Source organism: Salmo salar, chromosome ssa24 (assembly GCF_905237065.1).
Source record: "Salmo salar chromosome ssa24, Ssal_v3.1, whole genome shotgun sequence".
Lineage (NCBI taxonomy): Eukaryota > Metazoa > Chordata > Actinopteri > Salmoniformes > Salmonidae > Salmo > Salmo salar.
In genome coordinates, this window is record NC_059465.1 from 38,049,252 (window position 1) to 38,063,813 (window position 14,562).

At 43.3% G+C, this 14,562-nt stretch overlaps 2 protein-coding genes across 2 annotated transcripts; both read right to left on the bottom strand.

The window, feature by feature from the left end:
* Positions 1–3,250: 3,250 nt before the first annotated feature.
* prf1.5 (perforin 1.5) lies at positions 3,251–6,882 on the bottom strand. The gene is made up of 3 exons (XM_014172505.2): positions 6,467–6,882; positions 5,064–5,595; positions 3,251–4,697 (listed from the first exon to the last, which is right to left on the bottom strand). The coding sequence occupies exons 2-3, from the start codon at positions 5,588–5,590 to the stop codon at positions 3,674–3,676; spliced, it is 1,551 nt and encodes a 516-aa protein (XP_014027980.1). The 5' UTR covers positions 5,591–5,595; positions 6,467–6,882; the 3' UTR covers positions 3,251–3,673.
* Positions 6,883–7,417: 535 nt separating this feature from the next.
* mpeg1.1 (macrophage expressed 1, tandem duplicate 1) lies at positions 7,418–10,536 on the bottom strand. Its single transcript, XM_014172502.2, has 2 exons — positions 9,972–10,536; positions 7,418–9,626 (listed from the first exon to the last, which is right to left on the bottom strand). Exons 1-2 carry the CDS (start codon positions 10,434–10,436, stop codon positions 7,926–7,928), a joined length of 2,166 nt encoding a protein of 721 aa, XP_014027977.1. The 5' UTR covers positions 10,437–10,536; the 3' UTR covers positions 7,418–7,925.
* Between the last annotated feature and the right edge of the window lie 4,026 nt (positions 10,537–14,562).

Consider the following 14,562-nt stretch of genomic DNA (forward strand, 5'->3'; position numbering starts at 1 on the left):
AAGCAATAGCTAGTTTAGCTATGCAAAGTGACAGATAGGTAACCATGTACGGTAACTGCTGTTCGTTATTTCACAGTCAATAAACACCATCAGCCGACAAAAGAGCTACCTAAGTTAGTTAGAGGAAGTCATGGAGAAATCTGACGTTTCTGCAGCAGGTAGCTCTGGCTGGGCAGCATCATCTTGTAGCAGGTTCAAGGACTAACTTATTTCCACTAGCTACCTTTACGAAAAAAAAGAGTGCAGTATAACTACAGTATGCTGCAAATACTGCGTCTAAAATAACACTTTTTTTTACTGCAGTACTTTGCAGTGTAACTGTAGTTTGAGTGCAGTATAACTGCAGTTATTCTGCAATCACTGCATTCAACATACCACAGTCAACTGCAGTTTCAAAACTGCAATCTTCTTTGTAAAGGTACTACTAGCTAGCATGACTATAGCCAGTAACCAGGTAGGGCTAGCTAGCTAGCCAGCCTGCCAGTGAGTCAATAGCCAGTTAGTGCTAACTAGCCAGCTATAACAAGCCAACTTTGTTCAGATGTAGTTGAGTTTGTTCTATTGGCATGCTAACTTCATAATAAGTTCTTCCTCTTAGCTAACATGAGTATTTTATCTTCCTGTCACACTCCCACAGTCTAATGTAGATGTACTATTGTAAAGTGGTTGTTCCACTGGATATCATAAGGTGAATGCACCAGTTTGTAAGTCGCTCTGGATAAATAAGAGCGTCTGCTAAATGACGTAAATGTAATCCATTCTTTGTGTTGCCAACCTAGGCTGTAGACACCCCCCCTAAACCTCTGGATATCCTATGAGGGGGTGTGTACTTCCGGGTATGAACGAAAAAAAACTAAAATCTAAAATGTAATACATTTCGTTGATATTTTTTTTCCATTATTTCCATGTCCAATTTTGACACTATAAAAAATAAAACAAGCTGTTTTTCAATTCTCTGTTTTGATTCGGAAATCAAAATAACAAAACATACACTGACCAAGAATGAACTTCATAGCCATTGAATTATACCGTGCATTATAAGGAAATAATGCTCTCTCTAGAATGTCCTTCAAGCCAATCAGAAACTAATATTCAACAATGCCATGGTATACATTGGATACTCGGTTTCCTCTCATCAATAACTATTGAACCAAGCACGCCATTACTACGAAAATTGTATATTCTGAATCAGGGGTGGATTGAGAACAATCCACACCTTTTTTTTATTGAAATGTGGATCTTATTTACGAGCTATTTAAGACTGAAATCTGGGGGGGGAAAGTGGCATGCATAAGGTCGAGTAACTTCGAGCACGATTTGGCAATTCATTAGCCACTCATACACTATCGGCTACCTAGGCCAGCAATTTAAATTCATCTTGGGGGTTTGTGGGTCATTAACAAAGTGAAATGTTTTCCCACCAACATTGTGCTGATATATTTCAACAAATGCCTGTGCAGGGGAATCTAATTTGTTCTCGTTTTTTTTTTTTTTGATGATAGACATATTTGTTCCTGGAGTGGACTACATGGGGAGCCAGCTTACGTTCTCAGTGCTGTCTATCCCTCTCTAGAAGGACAATATGCAGGATAGAGATGTAGATGATTTCAAAAAGGAATTTAATACCACTTTACAATCCATTGGTTGTAAGGAAAATGTGTCCTCTCCCAACACCAAGATATACACACAAGTTGACACAGGGTCAGCAGCAGTGCAGATCCCCTGGATGGAGAACAATTTTGGAGGGTTAGGTGCCTTGCTCAAGGGCACAATGTCAAGAGATGGTACATGTGATCAATGACCAGCAGCCTTCCACCTGACAGTTCCAGTCCACTCCCATTTTTGTGTTGCCTGGCCCGGGGCTTAAACCAGCAACCTTCCAGCAGCTGTCCTGCCTCTCCAGCCTCTGTTTCTCAATCCTGGTCCTGGGGACCCAAAGGGGTGCACATTCTTATGCTTGTCATAACACTACACAGCTGATTCAAATGATCAATATATCAAGCTTTGATGATTTCATTCAGATGTGTAGTGCTAAGGCAAAAACAAAAATGTGCACACCCCTTTGGGTCCCTAGGAGGACCAGGATCAGGAAGCACTGCTCTAGGACTCTTACAGGAGTAATGAATGGGTCTGCTGCCATGACTACAATGATTCAGACCTAGGGCGACACAAAAATGGGTGTGGAACTGAACTGGCAGCTGGAACTCTCCCATGTACCATCTCCTGACATTGTACCCACGAGCAAGGCACTTAAACCCCCCCCCCCCCCCCAAATAAAGAGTTTTTTAACCTTTGAATGTCAATTATCTAAAATCTCATCAACTTTGATTTTTTTCATATTCGCATATGTTGTAGTTTACCTATTTTACATAATCTGAGGTTTTTGTGCCCGACATTGGTTGAGAGACACAACTTGAGTGCAGGATTGGTGTCATTTCAATCATAGAAATAAAATAATTTACAGTTTAACTTCTAATTTCTACCACAAAAATGGCTGCCGGTCCACCCACTGTCGAATGTCAATTTAAATGGTCATCTCTATTCTATTATCTATATTTCTAGGATTTCAATAGGTTTCCTATGGAGGATTGACTGTATATTGTAAAACAACAGATATTCCCATTCAAGTCAACATTCTCTGATGTGTGGTCCTCCAACCATCTTTGTGGTACCATTTGAAAGTCCAAATTTATATTTGATTACCATTTTGTACAGTTATCAGCCAAAACATGAAGGGCATGTTGTCTCAGCCGATGGTGGGCACGTCTCAAAACCTCAGATTATACAAACCCCCCCTCAAACACAAAAACAAATGAAGATACAAAAGCGAATTTTACCGCGTTTTTAGATCAGCCTAATTGACATTTAAGGCTACAAAATGAAATTTAAAAAAATATATATATATTTTTTTTTTCAATAAATTATTAAACAGTTTGACAACCCTGTTTCGAAGCTTTAAATTATATCAACCTTTTCCTATATGTCTTGAATGTTTTTTCATTCAGGTCCAAAGAGTCACTTACTGAGCACTTCTACAATGGGTACATATGTATGGAAGGTTTCGTTCAAATCGAAAGGGGTGCTGTCAAGAAGTGATTGAAATCAAATGGATTTATCCTGATGGTGCATGTGAATTTAGAGCATGAAAAAAATATTATATGGCAATATTTGTTGTAACTGATTCACCTGGAGATGGCCAAACAAGAAATAATTGTTGTGTTCATTACTGAAAAAAAACCTGAGACGTGAATACTTTTGTTCATCTACTTTATTGGTATGGATTTCTAAGTATATAATAGATACAGGAATAAAGAAAGGCTGACCAAGGCCGGGATTCAACCCCGAAGCACGTTGTAGCTCGCTTGACATTTAAGGTTATTTCCAAATTAGCGGACATTTGCAGCTATTGCCGATAATGTGATCTCTGTCAACTGAAACTGGATCATTGACTTTAATGGCGACACTCCAAAATGCTCTTTGTATTGAATCCCGGCCTTATCCTAAAATAAACACCAATTATTGATACAGGCCAGGGTTGGAACACGTCAACATTTTGACTAACACTCTTATTATTGTCAAATAAGAAACGCTTGTGTCCCCCCCCCCGTTGCACAATGTTTTGCTACGGTGTGCACTAATGAATACGACCCAGGTGTATTTTCGATCCAAAACCTTATGTACTAGGAGAGTACCGTCCACACCTATAGCCTGTTAAGTGGGCGTCACATTCAGAGCTGTAAGTGAAGTGCAGAACCCCTTTCTTTAGCTGACAGCTGTGTGAATGAGTTCCTCGTTCAGGGAAGACCAAACATCTTCCTGCCATGTCATTGTAAAGCACATCTCTGTCCCAAACCTCAAACAGCAGCTGATGACCAAACTCCACTGAGCCAAAGTTGTACGTGGCATTCCATACCGGATCATTATCATCCATGACAGTATCTGTTTCCTCATACATGCCATTGTACCATATTTTAACATAGCCATCAGTCTTTGTGAAGGTATCTGCTCTCAAACCTGCAGCTCTGTGGACCATTACCCTGAGAGTCCCGCGGCCTGCCCGTAGAGGACAACAGTTGTGATCCAGGTTAGGGGCCGGGGAGCAGGTTTTAAATTCCCCCTGGTCTACAGGAAGCTTGTTCTCGTCAATGTACTCTGCCACCATGCTCCTCAGGTTGGCACTAACCTCTGGATCATCAACCAGGTTGTGCAGGGGGAATATAGCATAGGAGACCACACCTGGATTATCATGCAAGCTGTTCATCCAGCTATGGTATGCTTGGGATGGGTCCTGATGGTACAAGATATCGGGAAAATACTTTTCCCCTCCTAGAACCTCAATCTTGTGGGTCATAAACCCCTGGTAGAAGCCCATGCTCATGTTCCCCTTTAGGAGGTCGTCACATTTGTTGGAGAAGGACGCGTTTGCTGGGAGGAAGCCTAAGGCCATTTTCAGCTCAACATTTAAGCAGGTCTTTATCTCGGACTCTGAGAAGCCCTTCAGGGTGGCCAGGCAGGTGCGGAAGGCAGTGACGCGCCTCACCCTACCACCCAGCTGCACCTGACGGATGTAATGAGTGCCGTACGTGTCGATCATCCGCCGGTACAGCAATTTGCTCTTGTTGTCAAGCCCCTGTGGCAGTCTCTTGAGATGTTTAGCAAACTCAGCGCTGAGGTCCGGATGGTCTACCAGCCTGTAACTGGAAAATCAACAACGGGGCATGTGGATCTACATCAACCCCTTTTCATTGACAATACTCAGCCTGGTCCCAGATCTGCTTGTGCTGTCTCATGCCAACTCCCATGGTCATTATCATGTTTGGCATGACACTCACCATAGGTGTTTGCTATAGAGCACTAACAGATCTGGGACCAGGATAGACGATACTGTATACTGCAATGATTAGTGATTCAGTAAGTTGTCATAATGTTGTCATATGCGTTGTAATAATTCATGCGAATAGAACGACACAGATTAACCTTAGCATAGATATTTAATCTATTTAGTGACATTGAGATAGATTAGTTTATAGAAAACAGCTGTCAACAATAAAGCCCTTCCCTACCTGTAGTATGTACAGCTGATCTCATGGGTGGCAAAGGTGGCCTTGTCCACACTGTGCTGGGATCTGGCAAACTTGGCCATTTCGGAGCGGCTGCCCCCCAGCACTGCCTTGCCATAAGTCTCTAGCCTCAGGTCCATACCCCAGTTGTTGTTTATGAGGGAGCTAGAGCTACGTAGTAGGGAGTCCACTGAGTGGTGCAGGGCACTGGACAGCTGCTTGCTGCAGCTGCTCAATGGACGCCAGTCCAGCACGGCAGAAGGCAACCTCTGGACCTGTCCCTTCTGGAAGCGGTTCTCACAGAGAATACATGTGTGGTTGTCAGACAGGTGGGCTTTGACGTTGATGACGTAGGCCCCTTTACGACGCATCCTGACCACATCGAAGCCCTCCCCTGCCAGGTTGTAGCCGGGCACAAAGGGGGCTTTCTCACACTCTGACCCCGATCCAGTCCTACAGGCTCTGCTGCTGGGCATCTGCACCAGGACGGGCAGACTCAAGGTATAAAGGAAGAGACTTCGGAATGCCATGGCTCCTGGAATTTACAGAGGTTATTATCAGGAATGGAAAACTTTCTTGTACTGCAAACAGTCTACATTCTTTAAAAAATCTAAATGCCTCCACAATGCAATGGGATGTTGAGTGATGTTTCACGACATCTTCTAAATCAAAACATAACTATTTTAATATTTCCATAGCCCCTCTGCCATAGCCCCTCTGCCATAGCCTCCCTTCCATAGCCCCTCTGCCATAGCCTCCCTTCCATAGTCCCTCTTCCATAGCCCCTCTGCCATAGCCCCTCTGCCATAGTCCCTCTGCCATAGCCTCCCTTCCATAGTCCCTCTTCCATAGCCCCTCTGCCATAGCCCCTCTGCCATAGCCTCCCTTCCATAGTCCCTCTGCCATAGCCCCTCTGCCATAGTCCCTCTGCCATAGCCTCCCTTCCATAGTCCCTCTGCCATAGCCCCTCTGCTATAGCCTCCCTTCCATAGCCCCTCTGCCATAGCCCCTCTGCCATAGCCTCCCTTCCATAGTCCCTCTGCCATAGCCCCTCTGCTATAGCCTCCCTTCCATAGCCCCTCTGCCATAGCCTCCCTTCCATAGCCCCTCTGCCATAGCCCCTCTGCCATAGCCCCTCTGCCATAGCCCCTCTGCTCCTTCTAGAAAAGTGTTACAAATAACATACATTACATACGGATTCACAAACGGGGCAAAGATTACCAAAGATCAAAGATAATATACAGTGTTGTTGTATATTGTTCTACACTTGTTTTGTGTCTAAATGAGGGCACACCAATAACCTCCTCCACACTGAAAGGCTAAGTGGAGCACAGAATCTCACTGCAGCTCTGCCTGCAGCTGTAGTGGAAATAGAACCGTGCACACTCGCCGAAACGCACTCCTACCTTTAAATCATCCAACTGTGTTTGTTTTCGTCTCACCCGCTCTTCTCAGTCAGCAGTAGTGCTTTGCCTTTGGAATTTCACGAGACCTGTCTTCTCTTGTAAAAACTGCCTGCTTCTGCACAAAATGTTGTTTTGCTGCTTCCTCCTGACATCCATAAGAAACTATGAACCGAATAACACTTGGTCCTATATCTGGTTCTGTGGGGAATGCTTCTTCGCTGTGCTGAATGTCAAGGCCATTGTGTGGCTAAGGGACTTCCCCTTCTCCAGGCCTCTCTTCCTGAGGTTGGTCAGATTTCCACGGCTGAGTGGTTTTGTTTTGATGTGCACAAGCTGACAGGATGAATCCCAGATGAGTGTGGGGGAAGGTTTTCACAAGACTCAGAGTGGCATGGGCATTCTGCCTCTTTACAGGAAGCTCAATGTGTGTGTGTGTGTGTGTGTGTGTGTGTGTGTGTGTGTGTGTGTGTGTGTGTGTGTGTGTGTGTGTGTGTGTGTGTGTGTCTGTATGTGACTGTATATTTATGTCTGTCTGTGTACTAACAACAAAATCAACTCCTTGTCCTCAGCTTCTTCATTGTCTTTTTATGTTCAGGGGGAAATTAGGAAGGCTTTATTGAGGAAGATTTAAGATGATATGTGTTGTGGTAGCAAATTAGGCAATTGTATTTTACAAAAATAAAATAAAAAATTACAATGATGAGTCTCACTTAGAGTCTTGAGAGATTATACAGTTTATCAAGATACATGTGACCTGCTTTGGTTACATGTATATTCATGTATTCCACTTCCCCACCACAATACTTTAAGGAGAATAAATATTCTGAGGGGACTGCGATGTCTGTCAAAACACGCTAGAGGTCACCAGACTATAATGTCCTATAGTGAACCCTTGTTGGCGTCTTTTAAAGTACAGCTGTGACATTTGACAAGATGAGTAACTTCAATGAATATTGTGTTAGTTGTTTTATTTTCATGTCCAAATCATACACAAATTAAAATGTTATAACAGAAAACAATAATGCTATTGAATCATAGTAGATTTCAGTAAAAACATTCTCAATGGAAAGCATGAAAGCATAACCACAGGATAAAAATTTAACTAAAAACATCAAAAATAGGTCAATAGATTTTTTTCACCCTTTTTGCCATACATTCATTAACAGTATTGTGTTGTATTGTTTTGTATTGTGTTCTATTGTATTGTGTTGTATTGTATTGTATGGTGTTGTGTACTAATGTATTGTGTAGTAAAACCCTGGTGAAGGCAGGAAGTTGGTGTCTTTTACTAAATAATTTGCGTCGCAGTAAATTTGTGCATTTTCCACCTTATACCTATCCGGTATTTTAGATTATTGATCGTAAAGGGAAAGCAAGCATGAGAGGTTCATTATACAATACAGCACAGTTATCTCAAAGCTGTTTTCTTCTTAATATGTCAACTGTGTGGAATGTGGTCTCATGGCAACAGGGTCTGGGTCATTGTCTCAGAGCCCTGCTCTTCTTGACTCTCCACACCTCCCTCACTCTGCCCCTCGCTGTGGATCTCCTCATATCCTCTCCCCCTCCCAAACCTTGAGACCCTCCTCCGTCTCACCAGCAGCACAGCCCCAACCACCACCAAGGCAACCAAGCAAATTACTCCAAAGGCCACACCAGACTTCTGCCCCCCTGTCATCTGTCCCGAGGCTGGATCGAACGCCTGCACCATACTCTGGATCTCTGTCACCTTGGCCAGCTTCCACATCTTGGTCTGTCCCACCCTGACCCACGCCCGATCTCCCTCGGTCATCACAGCCACCGTGTTAGTGGCAGTCATGCTGATCAGTGGAGGACGAGTGAAAGGTGGCAAGCGTACAGGCAGCAGCTGGCCACCTGTGAACAAGCCAGACTGGACACAGTAGAGCACCTGGCAGCCATCACTAACAGTAGCCAGGTGCTGGCTGAACTGGGGAGGGCAACGGGGTTGATCCTGTGCAAGGGGGTTGTTAGACTGGCAACTGAACAGGCCTCCAAAGGGGACTGAAAACCTGGTGGAAGTCTCATAGTCATTGCTCAGGCAGATCATCAGACCGTTGGACAGAAGCTTCATTTGAATGTTGAAGTTTGGAGGGCAGCTCTTAGTTTTGGTCAGAGGGTTCAACAGGGATGGGCTATAGAGTCCCCCAAAGAGGTATCCTGAGTACTCTGGGGTTGCCTCATTGGTGGAGCACCAGTAGGTGTCAATGCGAGCGGAGCGGACATGGTAGGCATCTCCACAGACGTTGTCGCAGCAGGTTAAAAGCAGCCAGCAGCCATGGCAATGCCTGTGGCACTCATACGTGCTGTAGCTCTCCTCTTTCACCTCAGAGCGTAACAGGGTGGCTTTGTAGGGCTGACCACATGAGTAAGAGCCTGTGTCTGGGTTCTTCTGTGCCAGGGCTTGGCAGATTGGGTCTGCATCCCCAGTGAGCATGGTGCACTGCTGAAACACCCCACCGAAGCTGAGGTTGGTGGCCGGACCCTCGCAGGAGCTGTCGTCCATGTTGGCTTGGAAGTTGAAGTTCTTGGAGTCTGGTTTAACGCAGCCAGGGTGTGTGTTAATGCTATAGTAGCGCTGGATGGCCTGACTAACAGACAGTGCCAGTTTGCCAATGGTTGGTTCAGGGAGATCGGGGAAGGTCATCCGGTTGAGGAAGTAGTGCAGAGGCAGTCCTGCCCGGTCGATGCCCACCAGGTTGTTCTTGGTGCTCTCTTGCCACTTCTGCAAAGTGATGCCTGGGTAGAAGGGAGCACCACCATGGCTCTGTATTATGGAGTAGGTGATGTTGCCCTGATAACTATGTGACTCGGATGTCTCTTGTGCGTCCTTACTGCCAATGTCAAATTTGACTTTATCAAAGAAGTTAAGACCTGCCGATGCCGAAACAGAGAACTTTGCCGTCTCACTGTCGGACACGTAAGATGAACGGAGATAGTCCTCTTGCACTAAGGCGGCCCCTGCATCAACACTGGTTATCACATGGGTTCCATAGTCCAACACCATCTTCTCAGATAAATACGCTGCCTGTCGAGTCTGGTTGTTTTCTATTGCATCTGCGATCTCCTCAGCCTGGTGGGCAAAGCGGCCATCCAGAGTGAAGTCAGGGTGAGCCTTTACCGTGTATAGGAAGTTACGCACCTGGAAGGGAGCAATCAGGTTTTTTTATTTCACCTTTAACCAGGAAATAACCTTGAGGTTAGGTGTCCTCAATTGCTAATCTAGAGATCAAACTATACTAAGATAAGGAACACTATCTAGTACTGACTGTTCAGAAAGCCTTAAAGGAACAGGATTACTGTAATAACATGACATGGATACATGGATATTCCACTCTCTCTTTTTAAAAATCTATTTTCAAGGGAGACTTACTACAAACTATGTCAAAACATAAATGATTTTATCATTGCCGAGATGAATGTACATGACATTAAATAGATAAATAATTGTTTTAAAAAAGTACTGTTTCTTTATGGAGAAACTCACTTGTACACGAGCGGTGACAGAGCTCCCTTGGACCTGGTGAGTCTTCACCCGCTGATTCTCAATGGAGAACTTCGCATTGAGCACGGAGAGGAAGGACACGTCCGAGTTGATGGAGAAAGACGTGGAGCTGCGCTGTTCCAGCCAAGTGTTGATGATCTCAGAATTGGTCTCCACACCAGTGAGCTTCTGTGGGATGACAAAAACCTCATCCGGGATGAGGTAGAATCCGTCCTCCGTGGTCTGGCACTGGGAGAAGCTGAAGTTCATGACTCGTCCCATGTCCATGTTCCTCAGGTTGTCCCATCCCCCGCCTGGGAGCACCTCCAGGGCTGGAATGGACAAGTTGGTGCGGCACTTACGAAGTCCATTATTCGGAGGAGTGAGTGGGTGAGGGACACACTGGTGGAGCAGAGAGAGTATTAGCAAGGTGAACGCTGTCAGACCCAGGGCTATGTCAGATGCCATAGCTATGTCATATGTGGGTGCTGTGAGAACAAGTTGAAAGAATATGATGATTCTCAATAGCGGATGTGGTAATAGTAGGTTTCGGTCACATTATCAGTGCTAACTTGACTTTCAGTTTCCTCAAATAAAATGCAGAACAATCACAACAGCTTTCAGATAAGCCACTGCCAGTCTGAATAATTGCCTTATTTACTGGTAAAAACTTCCCCTTTCTGAAAGGTGTATATGTGTGTGTGTGTGTGTGTGTGTGTGTGTGTGTGTGTAAGTTGCTATCATCTAAATCAATTAAGTGAAATTTAACTTACACTAAAAGCAGATAATGATACCATCACAAAATGTTAATCATTCTGAAAAAAAACATAGTACCTCAGATTGACCATCATTAAATTGACCATCATTATGATCAATCAAGTCATGCACAAGCATATACAGTCAGGTCCAAAATGACTGGCACCCTTGATAAAGATGAGCACAAAAAGACTATAAAATCTAGAATACAAGTACTGAGCTATATTGTATGCAAAAAAATGGGAAATTATATTATTTTATACTAATACAATTGTATACGGAGTGGCTTTCAGGGCAAGTCTCTGAATGTCCTTGAGTGGCCCAGACTCTGGAGAGACCTGAAAATAGCTGTGTTGCGATGTTCCCCATCCAACCTGACAGAGCTTGAGGTTTCGTTCTTAACTGACTTGCCTAAAAAAATACAGGTGTGCCAAGCTTGTAATATCATACAAATGAAGACAAAGGGTCTTCAACAAAGTGCTGAATACTTATGCAAAAGTGATATCTCAGTTTCTTAAAACTTGTTTTTGCTTTGTTATTATGGGGTATTGAGATAGATTGATCAGGGACATTTAAAAAACAAAACAATTTTAGAATAAGGCTGTAGCATAACAAAATGTGGGAAAAAGGAAGGGGTCTGAATACTTTCCGAATGCACTGTATAAGCGCCCCATACCTACTGTAAATTATGGTGCTGGATATTTGATTGTATTGGGCTATTTTGCTTCCACTGGTCCTGGGGCCCTAGTTAAGATCAACAGCATCATGAACTTTACCATGTACCAGGACATTTTAGCCAGAAACCTGGTTGCCTGTGCCAGGTGGCTGAAACTTGGCTGCAGGTGGGTCTTCCAGCATGACAATAACCCCAAGCACACATCAACATCCACAAAGAAACGGTTAATGAACCACAAAATCAACATTTTCGGACTTGAACCACATTGAAAACCTGTGGTATGAATTGAAGAGGGCAGTCCATATGCGCAGACAAAGGTTATCAAGGATCTGGAAACAATCTGTATGGAGGAATGTATCTGTATGGAGGAATGTATCTGTATGGATCCCCCAATATGTTCTCCAATCTCATAAAACATTTTAGAAAAAGGCTCAGTGCCATTATCCTCACAAGGTAAGGTATTAAAAGGTATTGAAAACTGGGGTTCCAATAATGTTGACCCCTCTCTTTTGAGAGTATTACTTCTCTTTCTCTGAGTAATGTATAATTTTCCCTTTTTTATGAGCACACAATAAAGCTCAGTATTTGTATTATGTATTTTATACATACTTTTTTGCTCATCTTTATCAAGGGTGACAATAATTTTGGACCTGACTGTATATCTGTCATTGATTGAAGGACTATAGTTTATATAATGGTCTAAAGTCTATGCTGTGTGTTTACCTGTGCGTGCAGCTGAACATTGTATACTGGAAACACTCGGTTTGTTATTTTAACTAAAACAAACACTCTTAAATACCTCATTTGTTTTGCATGGATTCCGCGACGCAGTTTGCGTTTAACAGCTAGGACCGCTATTTCTTATCCCGGAATCCTGCTTAACTGACAGGTTAAAGTCTGCTTGAAAGAGCCGCTAACCTAGCTAAGCTGCTAACGTTAGTCATCAAGCTAACAAAGTTAGTCATAGATGAGTTTTCCAATGGAGCCCTCTTCATCTGGAGAGGTAAATGAATGGTTCCAGCATTGTAAGAACTGTATCTACTACGCTTTGTTTCGGGACAACCTGGATCACTCAGATTTTCAATGAGGCAATTGTTTGGTTGCAGAGGATTATAGATTTGAGGAGAATTCCTTGATCACACACTTAGCCAGCCTATGTAAGAAACTTCGGAAAACGCGGAGTGGAATATTTACCTTTTCTACGCTGGTGGCTGGACGGCGTTTGAGCAGGTTGGATGCATCTCCGTCTTGTCGTTTGTCGTTATACAACTGGCCGGTGTTGCCCGGAGTTCGTTCGCCAGGGAAGCCATCTCCTGCCTCTCCTCCCCCATCTGATAGCGGAGTCGAAGGAGCACAGCAAGAGGAGCATGACAATCAATGATGGTCGCATGTTTCAAGCGGTGGAAGCCGAAGATAGCGGCCTACTGCTAAGCAGCCTAAACTCCCAACGAGAGGCCTGGAGCGGATACAAACAACATTACCAAACTGCTCCCGAATGTACTACGCCAGGACATGGATATCGATTCTATCGTAGTCCATGTGGGTTTTAATGACATTATGAAGGGCAGCTCAGAACAGTTGAAACTGGATTTCAAAGAGCTGATTGACTCTCTGCTAGACACTATTAAAAGACCAATCATATCTGGTCCTGTGTCCTCTCTGAATTGTGACATTGAACGCTTTAGTAGGATTCTTTCTCTTCACAACTGGCTATGTGATTATTGCAGCTCAATGGGCATAACTTTTGTTGAAAATGTTGATACCTTTTGAAAACAAAACATGTTTTCATAAGGAAGATGGGATCCACCCAAATTATTTAGGCTCCTGGATCCTTTCACAGCATTATAAGGCTGCATTGAGACAATGACTTATCAATGACCCAAGCCCAGCTCAGTTAATCTCTACCATTGTGTCGCTGTCATCATAATGCTTTACCAAATGTACATTATACCAGAGGCGTTGGTAGACACAATGTAAGTAACCTAATTTATGTCCATCTAACTGCCCTGAAAGCCTCTGCTGATCCTACAGCTATTGTATGCAGCAATCACTTGTCTATGAACTACAGTAGATTTATGCTGTCAGCAATGAGGTGGTGTGCCCTAGTAGGAAGTCCACTGTGTGCAGCTCACCCTGCACTAACATAAATAACATAAGAATATCTACTTCTGCTAAGCTTCCCAGTAAACCAATGAAAACAAGCAAGCATCCCAGAAAAGTGCTCAAAATAGCCCACGTTAACATATGTAGCTTAAGAAACAAGGTTCATGAAATTAATAACTTGCTAATAACAGATGACATTCATAATCTGACTATCTCTGAAACTCACTTAGACAATACCTTTGATGATACAGTGGTAGCAATACAAGGTTATAACATTTACAGAAAATACTTAAATGCCAGTGGTGGAGGAGTTGCTGTTTATATTCAGAACCACATTCCTGTAAAGCTTAGAGAGGATCTCATGTTAAATACTGTTGCAGTAATGTGGCTACAAATTCATCTGCCTCACCTAAAGCCCATTTTTGTGGGAAGCTGCTATAGACCACCAAGTGCTAACAGTCAGTATCTGGATAATGTGTGAAAATGCTTGATAATGTATGTGATATAAATAGAGAGGTATATTTTCTGGGTGACTTAAATATTGACTGGCTTTCATAAAGCTGCCCACTCAAGAAAAAGCTTCAAACTGTAACCAATGCCTGCAACCTGGTTCAGGTTATCAGTCAACCCACCAGGATAGATACAAACAGCACAGGAATTAAATCATCAAAATGTACTGATCACATCTTTACAAATGCTGCAGAAATGTGCTTGAAAGCCGTATCCAGATCCATCGGATGTAGTGATCACAATATAGTAGCCATATCTAGGAAAACCAAAGTTCCAAAGGCTGGGCCTAATATAGTGTATAAGAGGTCATACAATATGTTTTGTAGTGAATCCTATGTTGTTGATGTAAATAATATTTGTTGGTCCGTGGTGTGTAATGAGGAGCAAACAGACGTTGCACTTGACACATTTATGAAATTGTTTATCCCAGTTACTAATAAGCATGCATTCATTAAGAAAATGACTGATTAATTTTATTTCACCTTAACCAGGTAGGCCAGTTGAGAACAAGTTCTCATTTACAACTGTGACCTGGCCAAGATAAAGCAA